The sequence below is a fragment of the Carassius auratus genome, chromosome 20 (assembly GCF_003368295.1).
Source record: "Carassius auratus strain Wakin chromosome 20, ASM336829v1, whole genome shotgun sequence".
Lineage (NCBI taxonomy): Eukaryota > Metazoa > Chordata > Actinopteri > Cypriniformes > Cyprinidae > Carassius > Carassius auratus.
In genome coordinates this window covers 4,126,048-4,144,284 of record NC_039262.1, presented here as the reverse complement: position 1 = coordinate 4,144,284, position 18,237 = coordinate 4,126,048, and the positions used below count along the sequence as shown (strand labels likewise).

General features: G+C 33.8%; 1 protein-coding gene across 1 annotated transcript in view; it reads left to right on the top strand.

Moving 5' to 3' along the window:
- The first annotated feature begins 10,351 nt into the window (after nucleotides 1-10,351).
- The window catches only part of slc24a4b (solute carrier family 24 member 4b), a 34,353-nt gene continuing 26,467 nt past the window's right edge, over nucleotides 10,352-18,237 (top strand). Inside the window, exons 1-2 of the mRNA XM_026290516.1 lie at nucleotides 10,352-10,685; nucleotides 15,491-15,604. Coding sequence (XP_026146301.1) covers nucleotides 10,499-10,685; nucleotides 15,491-15,604 — 301 coding nt within the window. The 5' untranslated portion in view covers nucleotides 10,352-10,498. The remainder of the gene's footprint in view (nucleotides 10,686-15,490; nucleotides 15,605-18,237) is intronic.

Genomic DNA, 18,237 nt, shown 5'->3' with positions numbered 1-18,237 from the left:
TGGACTCCGGCCTCGACCACAAAGACGTGGTGGTCGTCCGCTCCGTCCTGGAGGGCTTTGACTTTGACCACAAGGCCGTGGTGGTCTTCCGCTCCGCCCTGGTGGACTCCGGCCTCGACCACAAAGATGTGGTGGTCATCTGCTCCGTCCTGGTGGACGCCTCAACATGCCCTTCATGGACTTATGTTTTGTGTTTTTTGAGTTCTGTTTCTGTCTGTTCCTTTTAGTTTAGTCTGGCCCTCCTTCCCTCCCCCTGAGCCTCCACCTGTCCGCCTCCCTCCTGGACTCCTTGTTTTGTGTTGCACCTTTCCATTCCTCCTGGTTGCTCCTGTCCCTGTTTTCTGTCCCTCCGTCCCTCCCCCTGGTCCGCCGCCGTTCCACCTCCCTCCTGCCTCTTTTTCTGTTGGGGTTTTCCTGGGTTTAGGTGGAGCATCTGGTAGCTGCTCCGTAGGGAGGGGGTAATGTCACGCTGCCAGTCTTTGTTTTCCTGGGTGTTCCCTAGTGAGCTCACTTCCCCTTAGGCACTTCACCATAGGCACTTTAATTCCGCTAGTCTGGTCGTGTCTTCACAGTAATTGCACTCCAATTAGAATCGCACAGGTGTTGACTATACTCTGTCATTAGTTTCCCTATATAGAGCTGTCTTTCTCTGTTGTCATCATGGAGTCCTTACCCTATGTGTCTCATGCTCTCGTTCCCCCGAGACTTCCTCTACCTTCTCATTCTTCCGAGTTCCCCGTTTCATCCGGTTCCCTCTTTTGGTTACGTTTGTCTCTCATGACTGTTTATTTTTGTAGTTACCCCTCTGTTTAAATAAAAACCCTTACCTGCATTTGGATCTACCCTCTCTTTGTGTTTTCCCAAACCCAACCGTGACAGTTTGGTCCTCACGCGCGTCTGACGCTCCGCGGCGCGTCTCTGCCACTCACACGCACGTTTACAGCGCTAAATTAATCATCTTTGCTAATTATTATACATTTACTTCATTGTCAGCTTCAGGTACTTCATTTATTATTGTTCAATGAACTGTTTGAAACAAAAAAAAGTTTGTATTTCAGTAATAATTCAAAATTATCAAAATAAAATATATAAAATAATGGTTTATATTTTAATATCCTTTAAAATATAATTCATTTCTGTGATGTGCAGCTGTATTTTCAGCATCATTCCTCCAGTCTTCAGTGTCACATGATCTTTAGAAATCATGAAAATATGATGATTTATTATTAGAACTATTAATAGTTGTGCTACCAAATATTATTTTGGAAACTGCGATACTTTAAGGATTCTTCAATGTATAATTTTTTTTTAAAGAACAACTTTTATTCAAAATATAAATCTCTTCTAACAATATTAATCTTTGATATCACTTCTTATCAATTTGACACATCCTGAATAAAAGATTCTAAAATCTAATAAAGAATACAATTTCTTATAAAAAAAGAAAGGATAAAAAATTACTGACCCCAAACTATTGAACTGTAGTGAATATTGTTAGAAAAGTCTTCTATTTTAAATAAATGCTCTTCTTTTTAACTTTTTATTCATCAAAGAATCCTGAAAGAAGTATCACAGATTCCAAAATAATATTTATCAGCAAAACTGTTGATAATTCTAATAATAAATCGTCATATTATTCTGATTTCTGAAGATCATGTGACACTGAAGACTATAGGAATGATGCTGAAAATACAGCTGCACATCACATGAATAAATTACACCTTCATGTATATTAAAATAGAAAAATGTTAATAATATTTCACAATATTACATGTTTTCCAGTGTTTTTGATCAAATAAATGCTGTCTTGATGAGTAAAATAAATTCCTGTAAAAAAAACAAAAAAACATAAAAAATCATTCTGATCCCAAACTCTGACCGGTAGTGTGTGTGTATGTGTGTGTGTGTGTTATATATATATAGCACATTTCATACACAATTGTAATTCAAAGTGATTCACATAAAAGAAAGTAAAATAATCATAAAGAAAAATTATAACAAAAATAAAACAAGCAATTTTAAAACTTTTATAATGATTAAAAAAATTACTTAAAATGAATTTAAAAACAGTTAAAAAATTATTTTACATAAAGAAAGAGTGAAAATAAAGTGCAATAAGTTCGGACATTGCACAGTGCTCATTCAATAAATGCACAGCTAAACATATGAGTTTTAATCTAGATTTAAATGTGACTAGTGTTTTAGCACATCTGATCTCTCTGGAAGCTGATTCCAACTGCGAGCGGCATATTTAGAAACTAAAAGCAGATTCCCCTTGTGTGAACCAGGGACGTAGATTAGTTTTTTTAAAGTCCAAAAAAATCTCCAACAGGTGATAAAGTATATGAACAATGTAGTGCTAATTGATATAGCATGTATTACAGTATAGAAACTATTCTGCCTTCTTATGTGATAAAAAGTGTTTGTAGTGTATAAACAAATCAATATTTGTTATTTTCCAGCAGTTATATATTTCTAAGCCAATTAAAAGCTAGAGATTAGAGAAAAATTAAAGTTGCCTATAGTATCCACTACCAGTCAGAAGTTTTTGAACAGTAAGCTTGTTAATGTTTTTTAAGAAGTCTCTTCTGTTCACCAAGCCTGCATTTATTTGATCCAAGTACTGCAAATCAGTGAATTAATTAAATATTTTTACTAGCCTATTTAAAATAGCTGTTTTCTATTTTAATATATTTCAAAATGTAATTTATTGAGATTTCAAAGCTGATTTTTTTTCTTCATTACTCCAGTCACACAATCCTTCAGAAATAATTCTGATATTCTGATTTGCTGCTAAAACAAACAAACAAACAAACAAAAAACCTTGTATTATGATAATGTTGAAAACAACGGAGTAGAATTTTTTCAGGTTTTTTTGATGAATAGAAAGCTCAGAAGAGCAACATTTATCTGATATAGAAATCTCTGTAATCATGTACAAATCATTGTAAAATGATGTCTTTATCATCACTTCAATTTAAAGAATCCTTGATCAATAAAAGTATGAATTTCCATAATTTATAAAGAATCTGAAAAAAGATCTGTGGATCCTTCTAGTTATCAAAGAATGCTGAAAAAAATTACTACTGTTTTAACTATTGATAATCAGCAAATCATCATATTATAATGATTTCTGATTAATGTGACACTGAAGACTGGAGGAATGATGCTGACAATACAGCTTTGATCAGAGGAATAAATTACCTTTAAAATAAAAGTTATTTTAAACAGTATAAATATTTCAAAATATTACTTTTTTGCTGTACTTTGGATCAAATAAATGCAGTCTTGGTGAGCAGAAGAGATTTCTTTCAAAACATTAAAAATCTTACTTTTAAAAAATCTGTTGACTGGTAGGCTATATATATTACAGAAATGTTATATCGTAATATTTTATGTGTGTGTGTGTGTGTAATTTCTGTCCCCCTCACTTCTGAAAAGATGGCTATGCCCCTGGCCACAGGTAAATATCGAGAGCTACAATTGGGATTTGTAAATAACACAATTTGTTCATTTAGTTTTTTATTTGATTAAAGTTCTTTTTTCACTCTATAGTAGGTGTTTTTTTTTTCATCATCATATTTGAGGAAGGGGGGCACAACAATACAATCCTGCTCCGGACACACATTTGGCCAGCAGCGGCCCTGAAGGTGTTGTTATACACGTCTCTGGGAATGTGTGCTGTACTAAACACACACACACACACACACACACACACACACACACACACACACACACACACACACACACACACACACACACACACATACACACACACTGAAGCATGCGTGGTGTTTTCAGCTCTTCACTATAGGCTACACATGTGCACGTCAGCACGCTATGAGAGGATTTCACCATTTCATTTGATAAAACTGTCGTCATTCATTCGTATCGTATACACAGACTGACAGAAACAGCAATGTCTTTATGACAACCTGTCAAAATAACATTTCGGTATAGCTTGAAGAAATTTAAACAGAAATATAGTACTATTGCATAATAGAGTATGCTATACTTCAAGTAGGCTTAATAGCTAATAATAATAGTTAATTAAAAAACACAGAAACTCTGTCTACAACTCACCAAAATAAAAGTCTGGTCTAACTCAAATAAATTATGTAAGAAATTGCACAGTAAAATATAGCCTACTTTAAAAAAGATATACTAAAACATTATTTTAAAGGAATATCACACAAGTTTTCATAGAAGTTTTAATTCAAGCTTGCCAAAACAATAACACTATATTTTCCAAAAACAATTTCTAAAAGTACATTTGTATTTGTGCCTATAATGTTTATTTATTTATTATTATTGTCAGATAATAAAACCTATGCTTCAGGGACTATATTCATATTACATCTAAGGCTAAATGTAGCTCTTGACTGGTTGAGTTAGATGATGATTAACACTAAACAGTAGAAAATCAGTTGAGTCTCCCCATCTGTAAATGTCATTGGCTGTTAAAATCTTGTGTTTCTTATAATAAATTGACATACTGATAACACTGAAACTTTTATAATGCTCTTAATGACATGTCGATGCATACTGTATGCATTAGTGAGTGTGGTGGTGCTTATGGGGTATGGTCACTTATTCCTTAAATGAACTGTTTCAAATGCAAGACACTGATTGCATGAGATTAAGTTTGTAAATGATAGCCTGTGCCCTTTTGTAGTGTGCACATATATTTATCATCAAACTGTGATAACTGTGACTAAATTCAGTATATACATATGTCTGCCATATGTTGCCACCCCTCAAAAATCCCTGCCCCCTTCTCGCCACCAATATTTTTCTAGATCTGCCCCTGTGTAGAACTGATTGATAATGTCCTGGTAATGAGCTGCCAGTATGATTTCTGTTATTATTTCTTACAGTGAACACTAGTAGTTAACAAATTGTAACATGTTTGCAGTAAAGGCAGGATTTTCATTCAAATGAATAGGCAGCTGCAGTAAACCGAGTCTCGAAATACACATTTAGAGATTCTGCATTACAAAAACAGTCTCATTTTCATCCTGGTCCTCTTCTTCCTCAGCTGGCGTGATAATGAGCAGATGAGACTGAGAGTGCAGTGCTAAAGGTCAGTGTTCACTGGCCCGCAGGTTTGTAATCATTAGCGTTGGAGGGGAGATGTTTAGCGTGTAATGAATCTGGCACAGGATGACACGGTTTATTCTGTGAACATGTTTATGTGCGCGCGTGCCGTCCAAACAAACCCCAGCACGCCGCCGTGACTGCGCCTCGTGATTATGATGAATATTTGATCTTACTGCCAGTGATGCAAGAAGCTTGTGGATGCATTAAATTTGGAGTGCACCGGTGGGACAGTCTGTGACATCAAAAACATGTGTATTTCATTGCAATAGAGAAATAGGCTATTTTCCAAGCTTAAATTATTACAATTATTACTTTACAGTAGAAACGTTTAGGTGCATTACAGGCATGTGAAAAGCCTGTATCATATTTGATATGCAAATTTCTAAGGCTAGAAAATAATAAAACTACTGAAAAAGTTGCATAAAATAAACCCTATGACTTCTGTTCTCTAATTGATAGTTCATCCATTTTTTTTTAGCAAGCAAAAGGCCTTTTACAAACTCGCCCACCACAGCACCGCCCTAACTGTCATTTTGCATTTTTCTAGAAATACAAATAATTTAAGTTGGGAAATAATTGGGAAAGCATCCATACAGGTTGCCAAGTCTACTTCGAAAAATCATGTAAGTCAAAAATAGCCCTAGGACAATAAATATCTGAATCAAAATTCAAAATTCAAAATTCTGAATATCATTTCCATACCATATCATATCATTTTTCAGGCTTTACAGAGTTAATTGTCATGAAAATAATTGCACAATGTAATCACAGTGTGTCATAATTCTGATAAAGATTGCAAGAAAAATAATAACTTTTCTAAAGTAGGCTTTTGCACGCAAAATGTGACTTCATGAATTATGATGTTTTCATGAAGTATGAATTAATATGTTTGTTCATTATCCAGATGACCTTGACTCTGGTGTGAAACTCTCATGCAGGTCTGTCAGACGTCATCTAAATGGATTTATCCGCTGCTGGATGCTCGTGGCACAAGATCGCAGAAGTGTAATGTTCCTGTGACAGAGCCTTGGACATCTCCTGATCTCCTGAGACACAGACAACCGAACACATCGAGTAATACAACGAAGAGCAAAACGAACAACTCCAACTCAATGTTAAAGGGACAATAAGTAACTTTTTAGGTATTTTATTATCTAAAATCAATATTTTTATTCATAAATATGCCCTCAATGGTGTACAAATACCTATGCCAATGTTTAAACTAATCCTCGTAAATGAAGAATTTGTTATCTTTATATACATGGGACGGGTAGGTCGACGGAGGCTTCCATGTAGTTCCGCCATCTTGCAAAACTATAATAGCAGAGAGGGACAAAAAGTACTAAGCCAACGCGTTTTCACAGCGCGTTTTCGGTCAGAGCCAGAAACGCAGGTGCAGAGCAGTGAGAGGCGCTTGAAACTGCACCGGCAAGTTTAAAAGTCTGGATTGCATTCTTATTATGGACCATACATATGCCGCGCCACAGGAGAAGAAAACATCGTCGCCAAAACAGTCAAAAATAGAACGTAAAAGGAAACGTGACCGTAGATTACAGAAAACAAGAGTTAATGTCGGGGAAGCTTTTTCTAGGTGGAAAGAGCTAATTCTTGATAAAGATTTCAAAAGAGACGCTGAAGTGGCCAGTTTTCTTCTCGACAGGTAAGTCAGTGTTACAGTCTATATTACAATATTTTTTTTATATCTAACAATGCACATTATTCAGAAAATATAACGAATAAAGAAGACATAACTATTAATTAAAATATTTCATGTTTTCCACAGTCAGTAATTCATACTGTAACATTCGTTTGTTAGTTGTCATGTTGCGGTTTGTTTGAAATAACACACCTGTTCACCTGAAGGAAAACTCGACGAAGTGCTATTAGAAGACATCCCGTCAAAGCTTTTTGGTACATATTGCCTACCGTAGATGCAACGCGCATTTGAAAAAGCGAGGCGCTGGAGAGCAAAATTAGTTTGAATGCAAAATACAATTTCACCACTAGATGGGAGTAATTCCTACTTACTGTCCCTTTAAATCAATATTGCTGCTATTTACTTCCATTTAAATGTCAAGTGTTTAAGGTCTCATCTTAAGCCATAGTAAAATATCTCTGTTGTCTCTGCTTTAGGCTAATGTTGCAGACCCTTAAGGTTTCTTAAAGGTAAAAAAAAAATAGAAGAACCATTTTTTGGTTCCTCAACCTTTCAATGAACAAAAGTGCTTGAAATGTGTACTGCAGTCCAAATTCTAAATATTGCAGAGCTTTGTTTCTCTAGTCATAGAGCTTTTTTAGATGGATGCTGAGACTTTTTTTTGTTGGGTAGAATCTGGGAACTCTGACCCACTTTGTTTGCTGGCTTCAGTGGCTGCAATAGGCTGTGTTTTCCTCCAACTAGCAACATGGGCTGTCAAAACACAATTGTTTAATTGGCTGTGGGCGGAGTCACAAAAACAAAAACACACATTCTGACATGGAACACACATTTGAAACTAGAATAACTGGCTGTAAGAGTTTTCTCATTTCAGATGTTGCTTCCAAAATGGTAAAAAAAAAAAAATAATTATTATAACAAATAAATAAATAAAATAATGGGCTGTAGAATTGTTTTTCTGAGAAATTAGTATGTGAACTAAGCATGTTTCTTAAATATTTGCAAACATATCGTATTTTTATGGAAAAATAGCCTTTTTTTATTCATGTGAAATAATCTAAAATGACACAACAAGAAATCTTTTGATCAATGGAAAGATTTCATGGATGTGAAAGGTTCTTCCTGGAACCAACGATTCCATTAAAAAAACTTTATTTTTAAGCGTAAAGGTGCAGTTTTCTAATATTATGTAGATTAACAGTGATAAAATGCTAATGTTAAAGTTTTGTGTGTTTCCGCAATAATAGCAAGTAACAATATATTATTTATTTATTTATTCTTTATTTCTGAGTTTTTATTTTAATTTACTCAGACGGTAAATTGAAAAAGTTGGGGTAGGTAGGATTTTTTTTTTTTTTTTTTGAGAGAAGTCTCTACTGCTCAGATTTATTTGATTAAAAATAAAGTAAAAACTGTTGTGAAATATTGTTACCACTGTTTAAAAGTTTGAGGTCGGAAAGAAATTTGAGAGACTTTTACTTTTGCATCGATCCTTTCAATTGATCAAATGTGAGATTAAAGGCATTTCTGATGTATTTGTTAGTGGATGATGGTGATAGTGAATGTGGTTCTCTGCTGTAGGACACCTGTGTGATCTTGAGCTGAATGATGCTGATGTGTCCAGGTGTTTTTCTAGTCTAGTGCATCATCGTGACGGTGAGGCTGTGAACGTCCTCATTCTCTGGAGGTCACATCTCACATTTATCTGTGTGTATATACTTTATAATTGTATTGGCAGGGAGAATGAAAAGTTTCCATTATCATGAACTTGACCAGCATTTAATTGAACACGGTAAGCAATTATAGTTCAACAATGATTCGGGGCTAATTAAGGCAAACGCTGGCATTATTAAAGCTGGTTAATAGGAGTTGGTTCTGTCTGCTGAACAGCAAAGGACAGCATACCTGGGACAAGGACACAGATATATGTGTGTGTGTGTGTGTGGTAATAATTTTGAAAATACAGTTGTTTTTTATTTGGACTTAGATCGATTTGTAGCAATTCAGACATCTAAGTAAATGTGTGTTTTTGTTGCACAAAATGACAATGCTGTTTTATTTAAAGCTTCATAAACAGCTTATAGATGAGATTTTAGGCGACGGTATGAAGCGTGACACTTAGTGTAGCAGTGCAGATTGTATATGTCCAAATGAAGCACCATGCATGTCTGAAGCCATTGTTTGATCTTCAAGGTCATTATATAACTGAAATAATGGTAGATAACACAACACACACACACACACACACACACACTTTCATATCTGACCTTCTGGTGACACATTCACACCCTTAAAGGGATATTTCACCCAAAAATGAAAATGTGATGTTTATCTGCTTACCCCAAGGGAATCCAAGATGTAGGTGACTTTGTTTCTTCAGTAGAACACAAACAGAGATTTTTAACTCAAACCGTTGCAGTCTGTCAGTCTTATAATGTAAGTGGATGGGAATCACAGCTTTGAGAGTCAATAATTTTTTTTATTTAAATTATTCAAAAAACTATATAAATACTGTCCAGTTTCTTGCACAGACAGATCGTTAACATCAAATTGAAATTTTTATGTCAGCTATACCTTTAAATTGACACTTTGTGTTTATTTAACCAAAGATATTCATTTAAGGTGTATGAGCTTCACTAGCATTCAGAAGTTTTGGGAAGATTTTTAAAATGTTTTTCTTTTTCTTTCTTTTTTTAAGTTTCTTTTGCGCACCAAGGCATTTAATGCATCAGAAATACAGTGAAAAAACAATAATATTGTAGAATATTATGACAATTTAAATTAGCTGCATACTATTTAAATATATTTTAAAATTTATTTTATTCCTGTGATCAAAGCTGTATTTTCAGCATCATTCCTCCAGTCTTCAGTGTCACATGATCTTCAGAAATCATTTATAACATTCTTAATGTCTGTAATGTCACTTCTGAATAATTTCATGTTTGCTTGCTGAATGAAAATATCACTTTTCTAAATAAATAAGAACCAAACTTTTGAACGGTGTTGTTTGCACATTTTCATAGAGAAATGTACAGCTGTATTTATAGGATTTATTTCACATTCAAAGCTAGATATGCTTGGGTTCACGGTTCTTTTGTAAATTGCACTGCACTTTTAGAAATATTGAACACATGATCGAAATAAAAAACTTTGAATTAGTAGCCTATTCTAAACATATGCTATTTTGAAGTTTCTAATTAGACTTGTATAATAATAATTTACTATATGCATATTCATGCAGGTTTCCAGATTTGGAATATCAGCATTAATGAAAGTGTGCATGCACATGATAACATGTCAGCGCTCGTGAGACGCTTTCACTCTCGCTGTAGGTGCGCGTGACGCGTCGCTTCAGCCTGATCGCCGTGAAAGCACCGGATCGCGGAACGTCACGTGTCTCCGGTGGACATCAGAGGAGCGCAAAGTTCCCGACGTTCCAGATGGGAAGAGCGGGAACGCTTTCGCAAGCAGAGGGACCGAAGGACATCACCTGAGACCGATGTTATTCACACGCGCGCGCTTCACGGCAGACACACACGCACGCGGCGCCGCAGGATGCGTGCATGCGGGAATATAACGTTTCCAGCGTTGTTGCAATGCGGCGGGAAGGAATCTGATGAGAGCAGGGATCTGGGACGGTGAAGGCTGGGATTCTGCGTTAGCTGTGTCTGGATCCAGACCTCTGATCGTGCTCTCTCTCCCTCTCTCTCTCCGGTTTCGCCGCTCATTGAAGCCGCAACGATGACCACCGCGGGTCAGGAGCAGCATCAGCATCAGGACCACACCATGACAACGGTCTCCAAGAAATCCATCATCGCCAAGATGTTCAGAGTGCGCAAGAGGAGGGAGATGCTGCTGGCGCAGGTGTGTTTGGTCTGCAGCGTTCTGCTCGTGGCGTGGGGCATGTCGAGCATCCTGACCAGGACAGGTGAGTCCGCTTCTGGCTGTCAGTCGAAGCCCTCAGGTGTCCCAGACACTGCGATCACTATCACAGGAGGAGGAGGAGGAGGAGGGAATTTGATTCTGCAGCTGACATAGACGTTAAAACAATCAGAAAAAGACAGCTGTCTAGTTCATGCAAATAAGACAAACGAAAATGATCCGCATCTGTCTGGACACGGATCAGTGATTTACCCTCGTCACTTCAGTGAGATTCATAAATGGGAATGATAGTATATTAAAAAGTGTTCAGTGTCAAAAATAGCTCTTTATTCACAGTTTAGTAACAAACAAACAAAAAAACATTGAAAATGGCATTTCTATCCTAAATTAGAATCAATAATGTAAATTTTCAATTGCATTTAAAATTAAACTGTAAATGGAATTCTTTTTTTTATATTTTAAGAATGTAATTATATAAACATTCCTTTTTTTCCATTTTATTTGTGCCTCTTGCATACATATTATTCAATAGCCTATTAATGACTGAATTTCTGCCCTGGGATTCTTAAATGTACTTTTTAATATTAATTTTAAATTAAACTATTACTGCAATTCTATAGTTATCTCAAGAGTTTAAGTCAATAAACACATTCCTGTTTTTTGTTTATCCTTTACAGCATTACTAATTCATTTTCTGCCATAAATTAGTGTCTTTAGAGAGATAAGTAATTAATAAGGATGTATATTATTATTAATATATTGTATTCTGTTCAGAAATATTAATGCATTTAGTTTTTTTCTGCATTTTTTATTTATTTTTATTACTTGATCCCATTATTTTTCAAACTATGTTAGAAATTTCATTTGCAGTCTTGCACACATAGTTGTTTTTGGCATGACATTATGCACAAATTATGAAGAATATGAAATGGACTGCTTTCCTTTAACACAAGTATGAAATATAGAGATGTGCATCATTGTGTATGTTTCGAGGTCAGTGATCTACAGAAAATAAATTCTATGAGATTCTTTAGTGGCATAATCTTCTTTGTGGTTTATATGAAATGAATCACAATTATAAATGTTTGCCATGCACATTTTTGGATGTGTATGGACGTTTGTGTGCTATGAGCTGTTATAGATGTTGAGACACGTATAGATACAGGTCTCTTCCAAGGGACCTAGTGTGCTGCCCATCTAGACTGCATGTGTGCACATCATATGTGTAGTAGTCAGCTCTCGAGGTTGTGTGTGTGTGTGTGTCGGTGGCGATGCTCTGTCTCATATGCCGCAGTATGAGACAGAGAGGGTATGTTGGGTCCGTAATGCACACATGGTCAGATTTTAATGCACTGATTTGTCTTTTATGGTCAGGTGTGATTCCTCTGGGGCAAATGAAAGTCACATTCCTCTGTTATCATGAAACATTGAGCACAGATCGAGATAAGAACTGAGCAGCACATGCATATCACTGAAATGACCAAAGGCTCATGATGCTTTATGGGTTTAACCATCATGTCATACATTATACATACACATACAGAATAGAGGAGAATATTTCCACTATGAGGTTAGTGTAGCTTTATTTTATATAGCCTATTAGCTGTTATTGCTTTAATACTCATTTTCATTAGGTAGTTTATGTCCATGTTGTATTTTTTATTTTATTTTTTAGAACAAAGAGGAAACCGCAAGCATTTACCGGTTTAAATTAGTTTATGGCAGGGTTGTTAAGGTGTTGTTTGTGTCCTTAAATAAAATTAAATACACATTACTTTTAATTTCAGCTAGTTGCTGAGACAATTTTTCTAATTTTAATAAAATTTAAGTTGATGTATTAAAATAACTAAAACTGAAATGAAAATGTATAATATGTATTTAAAAACATATTTAAAAAAAAAGACAAAACACAAAATTTACGAAAACCTTACTAACTAAAATAAAAAATTAAAACAGAAAAATGAAAACTGATTTAAAATTATGATAAAAATCAATAAAGCAATAAATGTCAATGCTACTACAATAATTCTGGTTTATGATTTAAATGCAAAGTAACAGGTGAGCACTGATTTAAAAAAAACAGATAAAACAATTTGAAATGATTTTCACTCAGAAGTTGCTTGTAAATTTTAGAAATAATGAAACAGTACACTAAATCCGAATTTTAAAGATTAAAGACAAATAATATTTTCTTGCAAAATGTACCCCAATTACATTTGTTTTATTTAAAACTTGTAACTTTTAATTAATTAATTTATTTATTTTACAGTGATCTGTCAGGGTCACGGTTCTGTTTAGTTAGTTTCATCATGGACTTAGTTTTGTTTTCATGGACTTGTCATAGTTTTTTTTTTTTCTTAAGCCACATGTCTTCTTTTTCATTTCATTTGTTTGGTATTGTCTGTGTAATACACAACTGTCTTGCGGTTAGGCATTCTGTGGATTTATTTAATAAACTTTGTTTAATTTGTATAATTTTCTTCATCCTTGGAATATTCGTGACAGTCAGGGCAGCAAAGGGAGATCAAAATGTGTCATTTATGGATTGTAACATAATGATATGAAAGAAACATTCTTAATAACAAAATAATCAATGTATAAATTCCAAATAATTTGACTGCCTGCTAAATCGTTTGCAACTTATGTTTACATTTACATGGTAATTGCAGCATACCAAACTCAAACGAAATTTTGTTTCTTGAAGCATTAAAGACATAAAAAAATTGGTAAAAATATAAAATAACCCAGCAAGTTAAACCCAGTATTTGGGTTAAAAATAACCCAGCACCTGGGTAAATATAAATAAAAATAATCCAATAAAAAGACCCAGCAATTTGAACCCAGCATTTGACTAAAAAAAAAAAAAAAAAAAAACGGCACCTGGCTACACATATTAAAAACAACCCAACAAGTTGAAATTCATATGACATAAAAAAAAGAGTTGTTCAATAATGTAAAAACCTTTGTTGTCATGACTTAGTGTTAATATTATTTTAAAGTAACTCTGCATCACACATCATGTTCTGGGCTGGTTTTACTTGTGTTATTTGTTCACAGATGCACAAGTGTTCAGATTTCATGTAATATTTATTAATCTTGCATCACCAGTCTTTTATAGCAGCCTTCCAAATCTGGTTAAAAATTTATAGAAATTGTCAGAATGTGCACGCAGAGTCCCTCGAATCTCTTAAGTCTGTAGATATGCAAGTAAGGCAAGTCTGTGAGGTTTTTACTTCATGTCTATCATCTACCAAATCAAAAGTCAGATCTTCTATAAACCAAAACAAGCAGTTCGATTTGAGCTCAAACTCAAACGTAATTGAACACAAAGACATTAATGACAATAAAAAACGAGGAGCTTAAAAGATTATTCTGCACTGATAGCGTGCAGACAATAGTAAATCTGTTATCTCTCAGGCAGAAACGTCTGCTCATGACAGTAACTTAAAAGCATGTGTTTGTGTCAGACTCAATGCTTTTCTCATAATGGATGAGGAAAGAAAGATCAAAGACGGAGGGGATGAATTCAACCCTCCCTTTCTAATCAGGCAAACCCTGTTTGTCTACACTTCTTCTGTAGCTCCAGGAGAAAAGAAATGCAATACTGTCACTCTCCTCTCTCCCTGTTTTTACACCTTTTATGTTAATTATATTCTTCTCTATATTCAGTTTTCTTAATTAGAGACTTATGTTTGACAAAAAAGTCTTTTCAGTTTGACCTCAGTCTAATTTCCCAAACCCTTGTTCTTTTATTTCCCTGTTTTAACGTGAAGCTCTTTGAGAAGCGTCTCGGTCCTGGAGCTGCTCAGTTATGGCTGTAATAATATTTAGTGTTTGTATTTATTTATGGTTAATATTTAAATATTACTAATATTTATTGATAATAAAACATGTAAAAGTATTCATTTTAAGATATCAATGTAAAATTTTATTAATTTTAACCATATAATTTAATAATTTATTCTACATTTAATCTATTTAATTTATGAATATTTACTATTTATTTATGATTTATATTAGCTCCATACATGTACAAGTAATTGTAAGACATTAATAATTTTATGTAATAAAATGTATTAATGCTTTAAATTAAAAATACTTTGAATTATATTTAATGTTAATATTTGTACAAGTGCTTAAGATATTAATTTAATAATTTAGTTGCAATATTTTAATTTAGTAATATTTGCGTATAATATGGTTAATATCTAATGGAAAGTGAAGACCATGTATAATATAAACAACTTTAAATGTTACATGTAAATGTAAAATTTTATGTAATATTTTAGTTGCATATAAATTAATATTTATATTTACTTACAAATGTACTGTATTTATTTCATATTTTAAATAATATGATTTATATTTAATGTTAATGCTTGTTAAGTATTAATTTAGGATTTTGATTAAAAACAAATATTTGCTATAATATAATTCAACAATATTTATGGTTTATATTCAAATTAACATATTAATAATAATATTTCTTTTCAATCCATATAAAAATATTCATTTTGAGATATTAAATTACAGTATATATTACCAAATTAAAATATCTGCAGTAAAATATTGCAGTAGTTCCTAGAATTTAATAATCATACATATTGTTGCTTATTGTTACTGTGCAACCCCAATATATAAAAGTCATTGTGCTTTTGAATAATTGTAAAGTTTATAATAACTTAACTTTGAGAAATATAGCCTAAAATGAGCAACTAAATGAGATTTAAAGGGATAGTTCACCCACAAATGATAATTCTGTCATTGTTTACACACCATCATGAAGTTCCAAACCCTGCATGACTCTCTTTCTTATTGTGTGCTGATTTGACGAGAGTTTTGTTCTTGCAGGTCATGGTATGATTGTGGAGGAGTCTGATGTAGAATCACATGATCACTGGGGTCGACGGCTGATGTCCTCCACAGCTGCTAATGAGACGGAGGAGAAGAACTGCACAGAGCCAGGTGAGATGAGCATCTCGACACATGTCTTCACAGAGCAGCTCACGATCAAAAACAAATGATCCGGAGTGAAGTTTTTAATCATAAGCCATAAGATCTCTTCAGCACAATGAAACTAGCGAACAGAACATGACGATCTCTGAGATACCTGTTATATATCTTAATGTGATAGTATATACGTTGGAAATAAAATAAAAAAATTACAATGAGAAAATTACAATGATCAAGGAACAATAATCTCCTAAAAATGTAGTTGAAGAAAATGCTAAATTCTTTAAATAAATATGTATATTAATAATATAAGAATCACAGAATCATTTAAAACAATTTACCACTGTAACACTGCATTTATTTACTTTTATATTTTAAATAATATTTAAATATTTTTTATTTTATATGATATACATTTCATAATTTATTTCGAGTCTGTTCCTCAATCATCGTCATTTTAAACGTATTTATACATTTTACACAAAAACACATATACAAATAATTATATTTTTAAATAATTTAGCACAAAATGATTATTTTTATGATCAAATTAAATTATATTGTGGTAAGTTATTTAAAAACTATTCAGTGATTCTCTTTCAGTTAATTTATAATTATTGAGAAAATTTTGATAAAACAACCTCAGGGTGTTTTATTCTGTTCTCTTCCCCATTTTTCACCTTTCGCAGTGGTTTATACTGTGTGTAGTGTCATGTGCGTCAGTGCTGTTGGATTGAACGTTTGAGGATTATATTTAGGTTCTTTGAGACGCCTCTGATGACCCACTAGGAATTATCATGTGTTTTTGGTTAATCAGCAGATGGAAAACCTCATAAAAGTGCATTAAAGTGTGGACTAAGAGCTTTGAGCAGATTTGAACTCCATGTCAGGCTGTTTTTTGTTACTCCAGTGAGATTTAAGCGAAGGTTTAATGTGACTTTGCTGTTCACTCGTGGAAGTTTTAATCAGCTTTGGTCCAGAGAAAAAGGCCAGCGTTTGGCTGACACTCGTGTTCTCTCCAGTGCACTCCATCCTGGACTTACGTCTGTCTATTTCTGGCTGCAGTTGTTCTCATTAAATTCTCTCGAACCCAAATTAAAAGTCTAATTTTAGCTGGGGAGGTTCTGTTGATTCGGCTTCATACATTTCCAGTCTCAGTCGGACATAATTGAAGAGAGAGAATCTCCACTGAGGTGCTTGATGAGGGACTTAAACACTTTCAAAGGATGTTTGAAGAAATTTGACCTGTGTTAGTAGTTTAAATGTGACGGATTCTTTCAGATTTAAATATTTAATTTAGCCTAAAAACATACCCAGCTGCCAATATACATTTTCCCAACATTCCCATAAAGTTATGACAATGTAAAAAAAATTTTAAGTTAAAAAAGGTTTAATTATTTAGTTTATTTATTGCAAACGTTAATGGAACGTTAATGGAACGTTCCATTTTTTTTATTTTGCAAGCATTTGAACATTTGAATGTTCTTTGAACTTGAAATTTGAAAAATTACAGTTAAAGTTTCTTTGTTCTCTAAACATTCCATTTTTTTTTTTTTTTAACTTTGTTTTTGTTTTGTTTTTTGGCTACATAAATTTTAAGGGAAACAATTATTAGCATTTAAAAATAAACACTAGATATTTCAGAAATTAAATGTTTAATACATTTTGAGAACATCAATAAAGACCAGATAACTCTGAACAAACATTCTAATATTATTACTGGAAGAAAGTTTCTTCGTAACATTTATATTATTACCTTGCCAGGACATTCTGAGAACGTTCTTTATTAGCTGGGTAGCCGTATCAGACGGTGAATGTTTCATGTGAGCCATGTTTTGAGTGTTAGCATGTGTAACATGATGCATTATTAATCAGAAAAACAGCGCACTAGGTTTTGTATTTGAGCAAAAGTGACGATTTACGGTCCACGTATGTGAGCTGCAGGTTAATTTTTTTTTCACTTTGAAGACTTTTCTGAGCATTTGATCATCCAGTGAAGGGAAACAGGAGAAGCTGGAGTCAGGTGAATCCTGTAAACTCAGGATTTTCCTTTCAGTCAACATGACTGTTAATGTAAAACTCTTATCTGTGAAGCGGCACACCTCCACATCTGCAGCTCTGTTTGTCTTTCTCACCTCTTCTCTTGCCACTAACTTTTCAATCTGAGTTTCCCCGTGCAAGCCGATAAGATTACACTCTGAGAATCTGGTAATCTCTGAAGATTACACTTTATTCCTTCTTATATCCTAATGATTTTTAGCATAAAAGAAAAATGTATAATTTTGACCCATACAATTATTCTTTTGGCTATTGCAAAAAATATACCCCAGTGACTGGTTTTGTACTCCGGGGTCACAGGGAAACACAGGGCTTAAGGAGACATGGGGTGCATCCGAAAGCCTAGGCAGGTGACTTGATTTTTCGCTGAGGCAATGACTTTGCAGATACTGTTTGTGCACAAAGGCACCTCATGAAAGTGATTTCGGACAGGCTTCGGAGGCAGCGTAATGGTTTATTGATCCACAACAACATAGAACATGTTTTGGTTATAACTAAACAAAATTATTTAATTACTATAATACTGATTTCTCACTAGAAATAACATCAAAAGTGCAATTCAGAATATACATTTACTCACAAACTGA